At 39.3% G+C, this 21,059-nt stretch overlaps 1 protein-coding gene across 8 annotated transcripts in view; it reads right to left on the reverse strand.

The window, feature by feature from the left end:
- Nucleotides 1–1,095: 1,095 nt before the first annotated feature.
- LIN7A (lin-7 homolog A, crumbs cell polarity complex component) overlaps nt 1,096–21,059 on the reverse strand; it is a 242,791-nt gene continuing 222,827 nt past the window's right edge. For 7 of the 8 annotated variants that reach the window (XM_068560209.1, XM_068560210.1, XM_068560207.1 and 4 more), the window contains 2 exons: nt 9,752–9,970; nt 1,096–1,726 (listed from right to left, as the gene is read on the reverse strand). In XM_068560209.1, the coding sequence (XP_068416310.1) occupies nt 9,752–9,970 (219 nt within the window). In that variant the 3' untranslated portion in view covers nt 1,096–1,726. Of the gene's footprint in view, nt 1,727–7,096; nt 7,283–9,751; nt 9,971–21,059 lie in introns of those variants that run through there. The other variant, XM_068560208.1, reaches the window with a different exon arrangement.

Genomic DNA, 21,059 nt, shown 5'->3' on the forward strand with positions numbered 1-21,059 from the left:
AGAACTTGGTATTGACAACAATACCACCCGACAGGGCAACATGAAACACGTGGGGTAGTGCCAACTGGTTTTATTTTCAAGAACACAGTTCCTAAACTGAGCTTCATAAATTTCTAATTTGAGGGACTCTCTGAAATGTGAAATTTATTGTGTCTTGGGGAATCAGTTTCTTCATTTGAGAAAAGGGACTATTCAAATATTTGCCTCAAGTTTTAATGATCTCTCTAGAATGTTTCAACTGGACATTTATTCTTTCTTCAGGTACATTTGTGTGGCTAAGGTATTTAAGTGCCCAAATAATTATTGCTTCCTGCTAATTCCATAAAGTAAGATCAGACTTATGTGCCTAGATTCACCATAAGTTAAAAGTTATGATCAGTATAGATGATTCTAACAGATCGTTTTACAGTAAATGATACTTTCTGAAAGATGATATCTCACTGTCTATTTACCTACATGAATATGTGTAATGAAGTAGGTATATTTTTACCCTAGAAGCAGCAATATCTTTTCATTCACAATATTAATATCTCTGGTTTCCATATGCCTAATTTTAAGAGGAATAATACTTGTGATCTTATATTGCCAAACATATCCAGTTTATACTTGGGAAAAATCTAGATTTGGTATGACATATATTTGTATATATATATATATATGCACAGCCATAATTTAGTTTTGTAAAGCCCTAAGCTTTAAAATATCAAACAGACTTCTATGACAGCACATCAGTGTAGGTAAAAAGAGTTTAGATTTCTCCAGATTATCAATCAAAAATATAAAATTAACAAAAAATATTGAGAGCAGGGTTATATATAAATATCATACAAGGATCAGTTCATGAAGCTGGGTCCTTTGCTACTATTCTCTTACCAGATTCATAACACTTGGTAAGAAAAGACCTAAGTTTGTAACAAATACACTCTGATAATATCTACTTTGTGGAATAAAAGACATTATATTCTGTTAGACTTAATAAGAATAGATACAAGCAAGACTTAAATTAAAACAACAAACAAAAAACAGTACTAGAGTTCTCTATCCTTGCTTTTAACTAACTAAAAGTTGAGCTGAAATTGCCCACTCTATTAATGCATAATAAAATTCATGGAAACAGAAAATAAAAAGCCAAATGCTTCTAGAACCTGAATTGAGTATAAATATAGTATAATAACTTGCCATTTTCAAGAGGGGAACAGAGGTTGAATTTGCAATTAACTGGAATTCTAATTCAGACAACTCAGCAATACAGACGTGGAACAGGTCCGGGTGAGGGGCAATGTGTAGGTTTCTTTTAAGTGGCGACAACCTTGAACTGATGCAGTTTGAACTATAGCCTAATGAGGGATTTGTTAATCTCTGGAAAAGCTATAGACCCAAGATTCACTTAACCCTGGCCCTGGTGATTTATCTGAAAGTCATGGACTTTATTCTTCTTATTCTGTTTCAGTCTGCAGACTGGAAAACCTCTCCCTTTACACACTGAGAATTCCCACTGCAGTGAATGGAAGGTCTGTGTGTGTAAAAAGCACGTGAGCAGCGGGGGTTCAGCCCCAGAGAAAGAAGGTGTCGAGTTGCCTTGGTAAAGAATTTATACACCACGTGTTCACAGTTTCTTGACAGGTATAATTATCAGTGTTGTCTTTTCCTTTACTATGTGCTGGGATTCTGAAGCACGGTTTCAAACTTGTGACTATTGGGTGTTTGATCAAGTAGCTTCAAGGACCTGAAAGGGGGGGGGGGGGAAAGAGTGAAGAGAAATCAGTGATTAGTATTCAACTACAATATGCTAAAAATATCAAAGAAGCATGTGCTATGTGAGAACAGCAAGGATTATTTTGGGTGCTATCATTCATGCACAGCCTTCCACATGTGAAAAAACTGTTTGATGTCTGCAAAGGAAGTAATTATCAAATGAGGATGGAAGAGACACAGTTATTCCCTAAGATTAAATTTTAAAAAATCAGTTTGGAAACATTTCAAATGTAAAACATTTCTTCCTTCCAATTCCAGATGACTCTATTTTCCTTCACGGAGGCAAAGAAGAGATAACCTTCATATATTATGACTCTTAGGGTGATTAGTGTTGCTCCTGCTGAGATACATGCAAGCAAAGCCTCTCTCTGATAGGCTGCAAGCACCAATATCCCTTCTGTAAAGCGGATGGTAGGCCTGTCTCTTCTCCCACGAGGTCAGCCAGCCTGACACAGAGTAGAACAGAGTAGGCAGATGCCCCATGTGGTCACATTTGGGAGAGCAGCCTCCCCAAACATTCCCCCAGACCTGTCACTTTTCTACCATTATGGAGTCATTTCTTTCAGAAAGAACAGTGGTTTTCAATCTTTGTTTTTAAAGCTGCAGATATTTTTATTTCAATGAATGCAGAGCACCATATACAAAAAAAAAATTTTTTTAACATCTTTTTTGGAGTATAATTGCTTTACAATGGTGTGTTAGTTTCTGCTTTTTAACAAAGTGAATCAGTTATACATATACATATGTTCCCATATCTCTTCCCTCTTGCATCTCCCTCCCTCCCACCCTCCCTATCCCACCCCTCTAGGTGGTCACAAAGCACCGAGCTGATCTCCCTGTGCTATGTGGCTGCTTCCCACTAGCTATCTTACGTTTGGTAGTGTATATATGTCCATGCCACTCTCTCACTTCGTCACAGCTTACTCTTCCCTCTCCCCATATCCGCAAGTCCATTCTCTAGTAGGTCTGTGTCTTTATTCCCGTCTCACCACTAGGTTCTTCATGACCTTTTTTTTTTTTTTTTCCTTAGATTCCATATATATGTGTTAGCATACTGTATTTGTTTTTCTCTTTCTGACTTACTTCACTCTGTATGACAGACTCTAACTCCATCCACCTCACTACAAATAACTCAATTTCGTTTCTTTTTATGGCTGAGTAATATTCCATTGTATATATGTGCCACATCTTCTTTATCCATTCATCCGATGATGGACACTTAGGTTGCTTCCATGTCCTGGCTATTGTAATAGAGCTGCAATGAACATTTTGGTACATGACTCTTTTTGAATTACGGTTTTCTCAGGGTATATGCCCAGTAGTGGGATTGCTGGGTCGTATGGTAGTTCTATTTGTAGTTTTTTAAGGAACCTCCATACTGTTCTCCATAGTGGCTGTATCAATTTACATTCCCACCAACAGTGCAAGAAGGTTCCCTTTTCTCCACACCCTCTCCAGCATTTATTGTTTGTAGATTTTTTGATGATGGCCATTCTGACCGGTGTGAGATGATATCTCATTGTAGTTTTGATTTGCATTTCTCTAATGATTAATGATGTTGAGCATTCTTTCACGTGTTTGTTGGCAATCTGTATATCTTCTTTGGAGAAATGTCTATTTAGGTCTTCTGCCCCAAAAAAATTTTTAACGAATTGTTGTGGTTGATGTGAAAGTGTCCGTGGGGGGTAGGTTTGCGATCTGCCTACTCTGCATCGGCACTCTCCAGCCACCAAGCCTTCTAGAGAAATGCCTAAAAGCACCTTGGGCCTACAGCGTGGAACTGAAAGTCAAGCATGAGGCCACTGTACTTCTTCAGGAGTCACCTAACAAGATATTGCATAAAAATATCATCTGCCATTAACATTCTAACTACTGTACTACCGCCACTGTATTACTATTGAGTGCTCACCAATTGCCACATATTTTGTTAAGAGTTTTACATATTTTTTCTTATTTAATCTCCATAACAGACCATTTTCATGAGTCTCACATTGAATAACTTCCTTCAAGTCCCTTAGCTACCAGGTGACAGAGCTACCAAGTGATTGAGTTTTTAATCCATTAACTTATCATACAGTTACATGTCCTAAGGGAATGGGACTTAGAGCAGATGAATTTTAGTAAGAGTCTTGGGTCTCTGCATCTACCCAGAGGGGGAGGAGGCCTGAGGGATATGCCAGCAGCTGAGAGAGCACTGGGCATCCAAACTGTGCATCACTGAGATGCCCACTGGGAAGAACCACCTGCACCAAATGTTCTCATTATTTCCCTCATTCCCATGATTTACAATTGAACAGATTAACGATTCATTTTTTTTTTTAAATAAAAGCCTCATTTCCACATTAGTTTAAATTTTGTTGATCAAATTGCTTTGCTAATTTTTCAATGAGCCACTGTGGTAGGCAGAATAATGGCCCCTGAAATATGTCCACATTCTAATCCCCAGAACCTGTGAATATGTTAGATTCCATGGTAAGGGAAATTAAAGTTGTAGATGGAAGTAAGCTTGCTAAACAGCTGATGTTAAAATAGGGAGAGTATCCTGAATTGTCCAGGTGGGTCCAATGTAATTAGAAGTGGAAGACGGTGAGAGAAGAAAGACTCAGGGAAGGGGATGGGATGACAGAAGCAGAGGTCAGAGTGATGCAATGTGAGGACTCGACCATCACTGGTGGTTTGGAGGATGCGGAATGGAACCAGGAGGCAAGGAATGCAGGCATCCCCTAGAAGGTGGAAAAGGCGAGGAAATGAATCTTCCCCTAGAGCCTCTGAAAGCCCAGTGAGACTGTCTTGGGCTTCTGTCCTACATTATTACAAGAAAATTAATCCATTAAATGTGTTTTGTAATTTTTAGGGCAGCAACAGGAAACTAACAGAGCTGTAATGACGAAGTACTTTGAAGCACAGGGCACTGTTTTAGAGGTAAGTGGTGAGGGTTAGCGCCAACTCTAAGCAGTGTGAGACTGAATTCCTGGAAAGCTCATGTGAATGTGTCTATGAGGCGGGATGGGATATGAAAGGGCAGGTGCCATTGAAGAAAGAGGTAGAGCAGCGCAGCTGTTAAAAGAAAGAGGCTTTGAAGCCCATATCCCTGGGTTTGAATCATGGCCCTATAACTTCTTAGCTGTGAAATAAGTAGACTTTAAAAAATCCTACATGACTTAGTTTCCTTCTTTAAAAAGAGATTAAAATAGTACCTAATACTCATAGGGTTATTGTAAAGATTAAGTAATTCTATATACATGAAGCATTTAGAAGAGTTCTTGGCATACCCTAATTTCTTAATAAATTTTATCCAGCGTTATGATTATTATTTCTGGTGCAGTTTTCTGCTTGATAACTCTGGGTTCCTTGAATTCAGTGTTATCAGAGTCATCCTTTGGGACCTCTCAGTAAGTGGGCTGGCAGTTCTGGCAGTGGTTGCCTGGATCAGACCATGAGGCCCGTGGCTGTGGCTGTGGCAGTGGAAATGGAAGGTATAGAACAATAAATGGCGGATAAAATAAGGGAAGTGGGGGCCTGAAGAGCAAGAGGAGAAAGAAAGTCAGTGAGGCTACTGGCAAAGGCCGGCTGCTTTGTAAATCTGCTAAGATGCAGCCTGTATTTGAGTGTAAATGAATTCTTCACCCTGGATCCGCCAATAGAAGGTCAGAGAAATTAAACAAGCTTTTGGTCTTGACTTCCTCAGAATAGTGACATCTCAGAAAGTATTCCTCCTCCTTCTTACTTTTATTCTTTGGGAATCTGGGTGAAATATGGATTTATATAAGTCACACTTTTAACAGATTTTTTTTTTTTTTTTTAAATTTTTACTTATTTATTTATTTATTTATGGCGGTGCTGGGTCTTCGTTTCCGTGCGAGGGCTTTCTCTAGTTGCGGCAAGCGGGGGCCACTCTTCATCGCGGTGCGCGGGCCTCTCACTATCGCGGCCTCTCTCGTTGCGGAGCACAGGCTCCAGACGCGCAGGCTCAGTAATTGTGGCTCACGGGCCCAGTTGCTCCACGGCATGTGGGATCCTCCCGGACCAGGGCTCGAACCCGTGTCCCCTGCATCGGCAGGCGGATTCTCAACCACTGCGCCACCAGGGAAGCCCCAAGTCACACTTTTAAAAATGAGATGCTGGGCTTCCCTGGTGGCGCAGTGGTTGAGAATCCGCCTGCCGATGCAGGGGACACGGGTTCGAGCCCTGGACCGGGAGGATCCCACATGCCGCGGAGCAACTAAGCCCGTGCACCACAACTACTGAGCCTGCGCTCTAGAGCCCGCAAGCCACAACTACTGAGCCCGCGTGCCACAACTACTGAAGCCCGCGTGCCTAGAGCCCATGCTCCGCAACAAGAGAAGCCACCGCAATGAGAAGCCCGCGCACTGCAACGAAGAGTAGCCCCTGCTCGCCGCAACTAGAGAAAGCCCACAGGCAGCAACGAAGACCCAATGCAGCCAAAAATAAAAATAAATATAACAAAATAAAATAAATGAGATGCTTATGGGGTGGGGGACAAAATAGGTGGAGGGGATTAAGAGGTACAAGCTTCCAGTTATAAAATAAATAAATCATGGGACAATGTATAGCATAGGGGATATAGTCAATAATACTGTAATAACATTGTATGGTGACAGGTAGTAACTAAACTTATTGTGATGATCAATTTATAATGTATATAAATGTCAAATCAGTATGCTGTATGCCTAAAACTTAATAATCAAAGCCAACTACACTTCAGTAAAAAAAAGAAAAAGAAAAAAAATGCTTAAAGCTGAATATATGTGACACTTTCTCAAAAAAAGTGGGTACAGTATTAAAAAAAAAAAACCTATATTCATATTATCTGCTTAGGTTTCTGTAATGTAATTATGTAGTGATCATATCTACTACATTTAAGAAATGTAGTATATGCTTCCTGATTAACAAAGATGGAAGTTAGGGAAAAAGACAACTGAGATTCACTTCAAGAGAAGTTTAAAATTAAAAGTAGGCATAAGACACATTTTCCACACACTACTTGCATTCAACCTATTTTCCATCTGTATGCACCACTGACCATTGCTAGTTACTTAATAACTTCTACCATCTCAGACAAAATATTATTTCTAATTTACAGATCAGAAGTTACACTTCATGTGATAAATAGTAAGACAATATCTGACAAGTATTTTTGCTTTACCTGGTCTTTGCTTGACTTGTCAAACTTAAAAAAAAAAAAAAAAATCAGAGATCTGTTCAAAGTAAATAGTTTCAGATCTCTTCTCAAAAGCAACCACAGTATGAGTTAGCAAGTGTAACAAATCCCATTTAAACCTTAAAAAATCTAATTAATTAAAAGTTGAACAAGAGCTAATGTAGGTCTCTTTGACTGCATCCACCATAAAATCCATGGATGACATGACTGAGTTGTACTTTGCTTGTACTTGAAATGGTCACTGCAGTTTCATCTCAAGGGTCCATGATCCTGTGTACTACAAGTGCTGTCTTGGCAGGCATAGATATAAATTTCATGTTCACTTAAACAGAGCTTTACCGTATCCTGTGCAAGAAATAAACATGGTTTTAAATGCCTTTTATTAAAAATGTTACTCTTCGATAATGAGACAGTAGGAAATTCTCAAGTGATTTAATGAAGACTGATGGAACAGAGAAATGGAATTGAGTATATGGCCCAGCACTATTTATGGCCAAGTTGTATCCTTCCAAAGACGACTGAATGAGCATAAATACTGGAAGCTTTTAGTAAGACCTCAGAAGTCGGAATCGCAACATACTTCTTTTAAAACACTTTAAAACAATTTTACTATGGGCCAGTGTGGTAAAACAATTTAGGAGAATTGGTACAAGTCTGTATTATTGAGAATGGAAGAAAAAATGAGTTCAGGAAAAGAGTGTCAATGTTTGACTGAAGAATACTGGATTGTTATTATTAGCAAAAAGACCTTTGCAAGGATTCTGAAAGTACAAATGTGAAGTACCTTTATGTTTGAAACGGATTAGAGAGAAGAAGGATACGGACAAAATGACTTGTCTGTATGCATCCAAATCATTCCGTCATCCCAGTCCAAACCACCATATCTCTTGCCTGGACTCCTATATAATAGTCTCCTAATTGGTCTCTGTTTTTACTCTTACCCTGCAATAATCTATTCTCCCCATAGCAGCCAGAGTGATTTTTTTTAACACATAAATCATGTCACTCTTTTGCTTAAAAACCTTCAGTGGTTTCCACTGCAATAACATCTAACTTCCCTAAGCAGTTTAAAAAGCTCTCTATAACCTGGCCCCCATCTATCTAACTGTCCTTCTCACTCTTTATTGCCTAACTACCTCAGCTTTCTTTCTATTCCTCAAACGTCAAATAGGCTCACATCTGCCTCAGAGCTACTGTACTGGCTATTTCCTCCTCTTCTTATGCTCGTTTCCTGGCTTCGCATTGTCATTCAACCTCAGCTTAAATGTTACCTCCTTGGAGGGGTCTTCCCTGATCACCTCACAGAAGGTCATCACCTAGCCAGTCTCTATCAAAGCACACTATTTTAACTCTATATTTTTTATCTACTTGTTAATTAACTATCTCCTCCAACCAGAATGTAAACACCATGACAGCAAGGATTTTGCTCTGCTCATGCTGTTTCTACAGCCCATTGAACAGTGCATGGCCCATCACGGTAACAAATAAATATTTATTGTTAAATAAATGTAGTCTTTAGAATGGAATGTAATTTTAGATAAAGACACCAAACTGTGATATATATATATATATATAACAAAACTAGCAGGCTATAAAAGAAAGATAGTTGAATCCCCAGAACTCTCTGAGAATAAATCCCATACTCTTTTTACTTCCCCATGCAGCTTCTTTTCATGAGTGGCACAAAAAAGTTGAAAATCTCTTCTCAAATCCAGTGTGTGCAAATAGTAATCTGATATTGAATGAGTTAAAACCACCATTACCCATTGTCATCTTTCCAAGAACATTTGAACCTCATTTCAAATACACATTTGCAGACATCATAGCGTAGAGGTATATAACAATATGAACTGTCTCTTCCAAAGGATAGCAAGGAAAATTTATCTAACTCCAGAATTTCTGATGTTGGCAGATGAAATACTTGGCAAAATAAGAAGGGAAAATAATTCTATGCTACTTGTAAGTGTGGTTGTGGGGAATCCATTGAAGCTATTGCAGCTTCATATCATTCATCTAAAAAATGGTGTTTTAGTGATACTTACTGTGAAGGGTTTTTTGAGGATTAGGAATAACATGTGAGAAGAGCCTAGCACATAACAGGCACTTCAGAGATGGTGATTCTCACTCTTAACATTTTTTCTTGAATTTTCTCCTTTTTTTTTTTTTTTTTTGGAATTTTCTTAAAAACATGTAGCAAAACCTGATTTAGCATTCTTTGTCACAAAGTGGAATTCAGAAAAAGGCAGGTGTACCTTAGACACATTTTAAGTGAGCACCCAGAGAGAATTTCAGAATCTCTCAGAGCATAAACACTGGCAGGTCCCTACTTCATTCTTTTCAGTGGAGCAGTTTTCTAGTAAACCGTTTCAGTATTCTAAAGGGGATCTTCCCCGCATCAGTGCTATACGGTTTAGTCTGTACGCTGTGCAAAGGCAACTGGCCAAGGAGGTGAGGGGGGCTGGGCTCTAGCCCACACTCTTGTCATATAGCCATGTGCCTGAGGATCTGGGTTTGCACAGAGGCTGCATTTTTGTAATTTGTATAAAGGCATCATATAGTGTATACCTGGCCCTCCTAAAGAATATCACTTTTCAAAAATATCTTACATTTACAGGGAATATGGCTGAATGACACATAAAGTAAGCAACTGTCTTGTTTATATTTTCTGAGGTCATTTTTTTTTAATTTGTTTGATTTTGTTTGGATTATTAAATCTAGTAATTATGTTCCAGCTGTCTAAGAAACTATATTTAAAAAAACAAAAAAAAAAAACATGTAAGGGACTTTCCTTGTATAGAAGAAGGCACCTCTTACCTATGACATGTGGTTTTGCTGTGTTTGTTGCTGCCGCTGCTGTTGCTGTTGTTGAATTAGCAATTGTTGCTGCTGCCGACGCCGGGCTGTCCGTAGCTTTTCAAAGCGAGCCTCCATTTCTTCCAAGACTTTCGGGGTGTATCGGACCACCAGCTTGACGCTGTCCTTAGCAGCCTTGAGTAGTTCCACAGCTTTCTCATGGTGTTCTCCTTCCACACTCTGAAAAGACAGTGACATTTCTTAAAGGGGAGAGTTTCCATGTTCTTTTCTCGAGAGCCAAATGTGAAATTAATATCATAGTGCAATCCTAGTCTGAAATTTCAAGAAGATATGGCAAATGAGATGTATTGCCACTGTTATTATTTATTACATTTGTAGCTGAACCGTGGGCAGGTTAGGCTGCACTAGGGTACAGGATGGATTGAATGGAGGTTCAAGTTAGGAGGGTGAGAAACAGTGAAGAACTAAACGATAACACTAACATTTAGAATGGAATTTCTAAATTTCGCCTGGAAGAGTAAATGCACTAGTCTGGACACTTCGGAAAAAATTTAAAAAGAGTAACGAATGGGGACTTTGCCTATCTGATATTAACATTTATTAAGAATCTACAATGCTTAAAGCAGTGTCTTATTGGTGTAGTAAGGAACAGTAGAACGAAACAGAGTCTAGGAGTAGATCCATCATATATAAATCTTGATTGTATGATAAATGTGAAATTTGGACCAAAGGGGAAAAGGATTGTTAAATAATGATGCTGAAACAACTAAAATAAAGCACAGGTCAGTGTTCATCATCTTGCAATGCAAAAGGAATTCTTAAGTAAAAATACCAAGAAAACCCCCCACAAAAATCAGATTTAAAAATGGTCAGTTTCTACGTTTCACACACTATGAAAGGTCAAATAACAAACTATAAAAAATATTTTCAATACACGACAGTCAATTTGTTAATATTCTTCAAATGAAGAGCTCTTACAAGTCAGTAAAGATCTAAGCAAAACAGGCAAGAGAACTCATGGACAAATAATAATTTTTAAAATGCCCAATAAACCTATGAAAAAAGGTCCAAGATCCCTAATAATTAAAGAAATACAGATGAAAAAATATTTCATTTTTAATTTAAAAATGGTAAAGATGTATTTTTAAATATGGTGTATTGACAAGGATGTAGGGAAAAGGTACTCATATACTGTTAATAATATAACACAAACTGGTACAGTTTTTCTGGAGGGCACTATCGTTATGCATTGGATAAACCCTTTATAAATGAAGATTTTTACTTTCAGGAAAATTTACTAAGGATATAATCAGATATGCACACATACCTATAAGATAGATGTGATGTGACAGAAAGCAAAAAATAAGTCAATTCTTGGCTTTTGAGTTTCAGAAATACTCTTTGAATGCCACGGCACAGACAGTAGTTGGGGAAACTATGTTTACTATAAGTAAACTCAAAGAGGCTCCTCCCAACCCTTTTAAGGTTTCTCCAGGTTGGGATTAGGGAGTAGTAAAAGAGAAGAAAAGTTGTAATCAGACATAATAGAACCCTGAGAAAAGGAGGCAGTCCTTCCCTTTCAGCTGACCCCCAGGGTAGATGACATAACTCCTATTTTATAGGATCCAAGCGCGAAGGCCTTTTTGACTTGCTTCCTGGGTAAAGCTCGGGGGAGAAACGTGTGTGATGTGACAGATAGGGACTGAGATAGGCTTAAACACTGCCAGAATACTGAAGAGTGGCACTGAAGTGGCAGAGGAGGCCACCCAAAATTGGTTGAGATTACATTTTCACAAGCCAAGGAGAAGGGGGGCTAAAATGAATATTATCTTGAGTTACAAAAAATAATTTGCATTTCAAGCACACAAATTATATCTTGAGATTCCTAATTATGACTATTATACAGATTTGGAGACTTAAGAATTGTGTTCCATTCTGTCATTTGCTTCAGCGAGGTGGATGTGGACTGCAGAAAAAAAGGGCTTTGAACTTAGCAATGAGATGGCCATTGGTGGCCTTCAGTCATTTGTCTGAAAACCAGGCAGATGCTAGGCGTTTAAGAAATGACTGTGGAGAGCCCTGGAGGCAACTTATATAACCACTCCTCTGCCAAGTCTGCGTTAAATAGAGAGCAAGGGGTTATAAATAGCTGTTGAGCGGAGTGAATTTTTATCTGTGGCTGAAGCCTAGGAAAATAGGCTTATTCACTGATTAATTTATTCCTTTAATTATTCACTCAGTCATTGACTTGGACACTCAACAGATGTTTATTAAGCATTTATTTTACCAGTCATGTTCTACTAAGTTCTCTGGAAGAACATGGACAGGGGAAAACTTTGACAACTGTGTACAACATAAACTCTGTTTTCAGTGTGCTTGTAATTTCTTTGTAATTTGCCCCAAGGTGAATTGTTAATGTATTAACAATTAATGTATGGAATTCTCCTTTAAAAGGAAAACTGGGTGATTTGCTTGTTCATACCCTTCTCTCTAGCTTCTTTTCTAATATTAAAACTTACATGTTTATATGTGTTAATAACAATGGTTCACCCGTTTTCTAGGCCAGATGATTAGTCTCCAGACTTCTTGTTGGCTTTTGTTCTATTTGCTTTCATTTAATAGGCTTGGAAATTCTAGGCCGGACCTTTGGAGGCCCATTATCCCAGTTTAGGCACTCTGCCTACTATTTAGGGTTGCCACAGGCGGGCTGTGGGACTAATACATGGGACCATCAGGCTCTCGCCATAGAGAATGGCTGAGAAACACGGCTGGTGTGCCGTACTCAGCCCTGCAGAATTGGCAGGGTTACCTCTCTCACCCCCAGCGCTGCTCTCCCCAATAAGTTAGCAACTGATAAAAAGCAGACTCCACCGTCTTTGAATCCAGAATTTTGCCTCAATGATCTACCTTTGGTTTAGACGGTGACTCAGATTCTTTCGGGCTCGGCAGAGTTAACGGGTCTCCTGGTCTGACTCTACCTTTTCACTCTGTCTTTCCCACCAGGGCACAGAACCCACATGGGATCTGGGCAGAGCGTCACACTTCTTCATTTCTACTACTAAAAATGCTGTGTTAAAAATAATACAAATTATATGATTAAGCAGTATTAATAGAAACTAAGCGGTAACTCAGAGATGTGAAGAAATATAAGCATGTTTATAAGACTATCATTTCAAACACTCAATAACTTTGTTTTTAAAATTGTTTTCAGAAAAACCTTGAGGATTATTCTGGGTGGCTCTCTTTTTCCACTGGCTTTGCCTACTTTATAAATACTTTGGGGGGCATATGTTTGTCTTCTTAAGCTATAATTGATCTCTGGAGTGCTTTTAGTCCTTCAGTATAACTTTTTAATAAGAATAAGGCAGTTTTCTCTCCTTTCTTTCCCTTTTAAAGTAAGAACAAAAAAGCAGACAACCTTTCCATGGAGTTCCTGTTCCATGCATAAAAAAAGCTATCTGATCAGTTAGGGTATACACGCTGAGGAACAAACACCTGTCAGCAGGTATTCCCTTAACCCTGAAAGTTTATCATTTATTCCTACTTTTGACTTAGTCTCTCTCACTCTTAATGAAACTATGCCTCATTTCAAGCTAAATATTTAAAACATGTTTTGAAATATAATAGTTTATTTGTAAACAGTTAAGCTTTCTATTACAGATACATGTATGTGTATACACACACACACACACACACACACACACATCCTCCTGATTCAGGAATTGTCCTTTGTAACAATTAGCTCAGTTTGAGCAGTCACTGAAAACCTGTAACACCAGCTTTTCACATAGGATGAAAACGTGGCCCTTATGTGATTTGAGGAGACCAAGGAAAACTTCCAATTTCAAAGTGAAATTCCCTCCTCTATTAAAAAACCCTGAATTTTATACTTCCCATAAGAGCTTTCTATACTTTCTAAAAGAAATTCTGTAGTTTTAGATTTCATCCTCTTGCTTTAAGAGTTTATTGTACCTATTGCAATTTGAGGAAGTCATTAGCATGGATTAATTTAACAAGGCTTTCCAACAGACATCTGGTAAAAGCTGGATGTCATTAAGGAGGTGAGGGGTGGTGAGGAAGGCATGGGGGTATACTAGGTATCCAGGAAATTTAGACCAAAGAGAAGTGGTCTGAAAAAAGAAAAGCCCCTAAAGAGAAATATTACCTACTCCATAGTAGTGCCTAGTCTGGCCACGAGCCTTTACCAAAGTAAATTAAAATGCACAGGAAGAATGGACATTACCATCCTGAAAATATTTCTTTCCCCTGCTAAATTTTTAAAAAACACACATAGAAATCAAAATGAAGAGCAGAGTTCAAGTGGTTTTATTAATGTTACCAGTTCCAAATGCATAAATACAAACTAATAAAATACTAAACTGAAGAAAAACCATAAGAACTGGATCTTCTAAAATGTTAATATATAAAGGAATATATTTTCATTCAGGAAGCTGGGGAAAATGATCTCAGTAAATAACCAGATGCATACTTGTTTCATTAGTAATCTCATGCAGTAGTAGTAAGCTCCGGGAAATTTTAAAGTTAGTTACTTTGATGCAAATTTGGCAAGTCAGTGGCTGACAAATGAACCAACTTTTAAACATTGTTGCATTCTGATTTTTCAGTAGTTTTTCTTTTCCCCCCCACACAATGTGAGTTATCAAAATGGCTGCTATGTCTTGGTACACTCAATATCTTGGTTGATTAAGAATTCCCTCTAATAAGAGAGAACTTTGGATTACACTGCATACATGAATTTGCTCACAATATGTGCTCTCTCCCCTGTTATAGAAAAACCAGTTGTTAAATTCTGACCTTGGCTAGACCTCAGATGGAAGAGATGCCTGCCCTGGAAAGGGATCTCAATATCTGTGCACAATCAGTTGCCCAATGGCCCATGTCCAGGTCTTCATGTTCATGTGGTTCTTTCTCTGTGTGGACTACATGGACATAATCCTGACCCAGCTTGCTGATAAGTTGCTTAAACACTTTGTTGGATAACCGAGAGTTGGCTATACCTCTCAGTTATTGTAGGAATATCTATAGCCAGGTTTATGCATAGGCTCCTAAATGCATCAGTCATTCTTTTGGATTAAGGACCAAATAATGTTATCAGGAAATAAAATGATATCAAGGATATTGAGTTATGATATGTTAGTACAATTAAGTAGCTCACAAACTCAGAACATCATACCTGCAAAGGCCCTTAGAAGCAACCTCGTTTATCTCCTTGCACCTTAATACATAAGGAAATAAAGACCAAGAGTGGCTGTGACTTGGTCCATTTTATAAATTTGTTAGTTGCAGTGCTGGATTAGAACTCATTATTCTTGATGACTGCTCTTTCAACAACCTCATTCTGCCTTTTTTAGATTAACTAATTCAGATAATGGTGGGTCGGTTTTTACATGATGTGAAAGGATAGAAACTAATGACAAGGATAAGATGTGTCAACTCCTAGCTCTAAAGTGTATGAGTTGGCCAGTGAAGAAGCAGAATACGACTATATGCTCACTATTAGTGGGTTATTATTCTCAACTTTGAAAAGGCCCAGTATAGCCAAAGACAGACCTACTCCTTTCCCACAAAGGTAACTGTGACTGATCATTTTGTTCTTACGATAGTTTTGCTTTTAGTCCATGAAGGTGTTTTGATATTATTTTAAGAGTGTGTGTGTCTATACATAATAAATGTGGGGCTGTGTGTATACTCTAACATTCATTGAGCACTCATTGAGTGCAAGGCACTGTCAGCTGCTTTGTAATGGAGAGGTAATGGAGAGCTTAAGAAATTTGTCCCAAGTCCCCAGCTAGTCAGCGGAACAGATGGAACTTAACTGAGATCTGTTTCCAGAGACTAGGCTCTTACCTACTAATCCATAGCCTTAAATAAGATAATAAAGAGAAAGTAAGTATCATATCAGTGGTTCTCCTATTCATGGGTATTTTCAGACCAGTTGTTCTTGAACCTGGATGTACACAGAAATCAAATTAAAGACTTTTAAAATACAGAGACCTAGGCTGTATCCCAGACTTGCCATATCAAGGTCCACAGCAATATGAGCTAGGAACATGTGACATTATAAAACTCTGATACAGCCAGCCAGTCACTGATGTGCAGATTAGTGTTTAGACATAGCGCCCTAGACTATAACCACCTCAAACAGTAAATGCCATCTTAAGAGTGTCTTTACTATGTTACTCCAGGAAAGAGGGCTGGATAAGTGAGGGAAATCTTACAATTTTGCCTTGGTGTAGCTCTGTAGTCAGCATTTTTGGTCATTAAAAAAAACCATATGGACTGGGTGTTTAATTCAGAATGGACTATCAAACAAAACTGAGTTATTTGTAGTGAGGTGGATGGACCTAGAGTCTGTCATACAGAGTGAAGCAAGTCAGAAAGAGAAAAACAAATACCGTATGCTAACACGTATATATGGAATCTAAAAAAAAAAAAAAAAAATGGTTATGAAGAACCTAGGGGCAGGACAGGCAGGAATAAAGACGCAGACATAGAGAATGGAGTTGAGGACACGGGGAGGGGGAGGGGGAAGGGTAAGCTGGGATGAAGTGATAGAGTGGCATGGACATATATACACTACCAAATGTAAAACAGATAGCTAGTGGGAAGAAGCCGCATAGCACAGGGAGATCAGCTCGGTGCTTTGTGTCCACCTAGAGGGATGGGATAGGGAGGGTGGGAGGGAGACGCAAGAGGGAGGAGATATGGGGACATATGTATATGTATAGCTGATTCACTTTGTTATAAAGCAGAAACTCACACGCCACTGTAAAGCAATTATACTCCAATAAAGATGTTAAAAAAAAAAAAAAAAAGAATGAACTATCTCCACACGTTATAGGATGTATTCAGAAAAAATCCTTTATGACTCTTTGATCCTTTCCTTTTCTCAAATATGTTAATATCCTGTTCTAAATGTATTCTCTTTTCCTGAAGAAAAGTGGCAAGTATAAAAAGTATTACATTTATCCTCTGGAAAAAATATGCTAATTCTCTCCCATAGTACTTTGTTCCTGCCTAAATGCTAATATCTATTTCAGTGCACTGTAATTTATCAGTTTTCAACCACTCTGCTGTCACTAGACTGTCCGAGGGCAAGATGAGTCTCATTTATCTCTGTACCCAGCGTCTACTGTGTGCTCAATAAATACTCAGTCAATGAATAAGCCATACACACACACACACATTTATATACATGTATTTTTTTAACATCTTTATTGGAGTATAATTGCTTTACAATGGTGTGTTAGTTTCTGCTGTATAACAAAGTGAATCAGCTATACATATACATATATCCCCATATCTCCTCCCTCGTGTCTCCCTCCCACCCTCCCTACCCCCACCCCTCTAGGTGGTCACAAAGCACCGAGCTGATCTCCCTGCGCTATGCGGCTGCTAAGGAGCCAGTAGTGCCCAAGTCTGAATTTGAGCTTCTTAACTTAGCAGCTTTGTGAGCTCAGACAAGCTGCTTAGCATCCCCGCGCCTCAATTTTCTCATCTGTAAAAAGGGTATCATAGAGTATCTACTTTATAGAATCATTATGGGCATTACATTTATTGATAATATACACAAGGCACTTGGAAGAGCACCTGACACTTTAAAAGGGTCCAAAAAATGTTAGCTGTTTGTTGAACTGTTTCCTGGGTGATCATGTTCCTACTGTAGGGCTTCAGGTGCTTAAGGACAATAACAGCAACAACAAAATATCATTTGCCTTTGGAATAGGTAGAAGTTTCTTTGATATTATCTAGGAAGCCAAAGAAAATTTATTTACTAAATTAATTATGTATGGAGTTTGTTGGAAGAAGGTTTAAAACTACTTAGGTAAATCAACTGCTTCTAATCACAGTCAAGTAATTTAGAAGCATCATTTCCATACATATGGTTGATATGCTAATTACAAATGATCATCATTTATTCATGAAAAACTGCTCTCTCAGTCCCTCCACAGTGTCACACTTTGTTAGGGAAAGGAAGAGAGTGCAGGAGATTCTCTTGATAGGAGCATGCATAATGTGAGCAAACTTGAGAGGGGAAAATCATCAAATAACCAAACACTACAAGAGAGCAAAGAGGTTAATGGGGAAAAAAAGTGTATATAATTACACACATTTTTATCCTGTGAGAGTAGTTATACATATAAAATTTTTTGAACCATGGAAGTAGAGAATGCAGAGCACTAGCAGTCGGCCCAGGGGCAGAAAAGTTAAAGCGAGCAAAAGCTTGAAGAAAAAAATCAGCACCAGAAACCACAGATCTAACATTTGGTTGATCTGAGCCCACCTTTCAGATCCGGAGACTAAAACCGGAAACACATACAGATACTACGCGTCAGTTGTAATGCTTTATAGTAACTCTGCTTAACCCTCAATGTTCTGGCAACAACAGGAGACAAAAAAATTCCTGATGGTTGTTGGGATAGATACAACACACACATGCACAGACATACATGTATATGTATACATATACACTCAATAAACATATATACACATGCACATACATGCACACACATATACACGTACACATGCACATACATACAGCCATCTTCAAGAGTACAAATGTGGACACTAGACATCTGGAACCAGAACAAAGCTGTGCGGAAAAATATTCCTAGAAAATGAGATCTTTAAATCGGTCTGTTAATTTTTGAGTGGTAGGTTTCACCCGGGAAGTCGAGTTACAGGGAACACTTCCAATCATGATTCACACCGATGTGTGCTTCCAAAATACGTGCTCTGCCCACCCACACTCTCCCGAGCCATGACACTCTGTGACACTAAACCCCCCCCAGGGGCAGAGCCTCTTGCAAACGTTCGGAAGCAGGAATATCAAGACTGCCGACTCTCAATATTTGCTTCCAGGTCTGGTTTGGCCCCCCTGGAGGGGGGTTGTGGAGGTGGTGATAACCTACCCACCAAGAATTACCTCCCTCATGCTCATACCTGCTGCTATTACAGCTCCACTTAAACACGCAGATACATCTCAGTCACTAAAATCTAGTGTGATTCCTAATCAAATCGTCAAACCAACCCTTAGTACAGCCGGTGTGACAGGGCAGAAAGGCCAGGGATCTGGGTTAGGAGGATCCCGGTTTGAGTCACAGCAAATCACTGTCGAAGAGCGTGACCTTTAGAAAATGACCTCACCTCTTTGTGTCTCAGGTCTCAGATGGACACGGTCCTGGTTTTAGTACTGAAGGTCCCAGAAAATACCTCAGGCCTGGGCAAACCTGGACAGTTGGTCACTGATTAAGACGCAGGAAAATGTAAAGATTGAGGAATGCACAGTAGTGCTTGGTACATGATATTATCTTCAGTAAATGTTTGTTTTTGCAGTAGCCCTTGTGGAATTTGAAGTTTCAGTGGACATGGCGGGGGGGGGGGGGGGGGAGCAGTTTTATCAAAGAAGGTATGGGTCTGTCGAACACCAAAGGGCAGCATGAGGAGAGGAAAGGGAAGGGAAGGAGGGATCTGAGTTAAGAGAAAGGGTTGGAAGAATAGGAGTAGGTTCGAGGGCAGGGGAGTCATTTCTGCTCACTCCGAAACCCTGCCAACACCCGAAAGACAGACCTAGTACCGTGGAGCATTATCGCCTTTCGGTACTGAAGAATCCCAAGGATGATGGCGCCTGGCCTAAATGGCAAAGCTAGTGTAGAAGGCGTATCCAGATCCAGGTGAGGCTTTTAAATCGATGGACCTAGGCCTGCACACCTGGACACTGGTTGGAGCCCCGAGGACAACTACCGAAGCCCGTCCTTCAAAGAGTCCCCACTGATTTTTATGGCAGGTGGGTTATGATGTGATGCAGACAGGACCAACCCTGGAAGGTTCTTTGAAAGACTCTGCAACCTAGAAGAAGGCTTAGCCTATGGGACGTTTTTGGGAAATCTCCTTTCACTAAGCGTGGCATACATCATCCCATCTCCTCTCCCCAGACGTCAGCTTGTGTTAGGCTGCGATGACATCAGGATTCTGTCGACCAGAGTAGTTTTCTTTTTTCCTTCAGTATCTCACTCTAGTGATCTCACAGAGACCATTGTTTTCCAAGGGGTACCAGTGGAGACAATAACAGGCCTCTGAAATTCTTCAACCAAACCCTTCAAAGGGTACCCTTTATTATTTAACCTCTCTTAGAATCCTAGAAGCCCTACTAATTATATAAAGCATAAAGGAGAAACACAACAAATCTAGGCAGAAGTTGTCTGAGTACAGAGCTGTCAAATGTGTTTCCTGCACAGTGTAAAGCAGCAGGGATTTTATGTTGCTTTGTACCATGAATAATAAACAGTAATAATAGCTATAATGCTTAATTTAATTACAGAGACTCAAAATTACAGATGCCTTCTTGTAGGAGAAGGAGTGAAAATTTAAGGGATATTTCGGGTTTTTTACTGTCCAATGTCTCACCGGCTCTACATATAAATGTCTTTTCCAATTAAAAGCACGCCACAGAAAATTCTTTGGATTTGTCACCAGTGACTTATACCAAGGTTTTTCAGGTAATTCAACAAAATAAAACTGTACTTATTTTAAATGTTCTAACTGGCTCTAATCCCCAAAGATTCTTTTCACCGCTCCCCTCTGGCTCCTGCTATCACTAGCCACGCAGCCACCCAAACTAGGCATCCAGGGGATGTTGTTAACTCTCCCCTCAACCCACATCCAATTAACCACGGATGCTGGTTGATATTTATTCCCCATTCACCATCTCATCTCATCCTCTCCTCCCTCGTTATTTCTTACCATTTTAAAATATCCTCTAGTTTCTCTCCTGTCTAAATTCTTCTCTGGATTCTAGCCTGAGTCACTTGGTCTTCCTGTGTTCTTGCTGACAATCTAGTGAAGGGCAGAAAGAACACATTTCTGGTAGACCCTGTCCTTGAAGGCAGGGACTGAGCTACCTTGATTGTTTCTTCCCAGGACCCAGCACAGTGCATAGTACCCACCCAATCTGGTGAGTGCTGGCTCTGAAGGATAGGCCCAAAGATTACCAGCTGTATACCGTAGGGAAAGTTATTTCATTTCCTGAGCCTCAGTTCCCAACATGCAAAACAATGTGAATAACATTTCCTTTAAAGATGTCATTTAAAATTTAATGAACTACCCACGTAAAGTGCCAAGTGCTACATACACCTGGCCCACAGAATGCACCCAATAAATGAGGGTCCCCTTACCCCATGAATATTTCCCCATTTTCTAAAAATGAAAATAAAAATATCCTGTGGCATGCAAAGCACTTCCATCACACAGGGAGGTCCAACTCTATTTCCTTATATTCAGCTTCAAC

Source organism: Eschrichtius robustus, chromosome 13, assembly GCF_028021215.1.
Source record: "Eschrichtius robustus isolate mEscRob2 chromosome 13, mEscRob2.pri, whole genome shotgun sequence".
In the NCBI taxonomy this organism is placed as follows: Eukaryota; Metazoa; Chordata; class Mammalia; order Artiodactyla; family Eschrichtiidae; genus Eschrichtius; species Eschrichtius robustus.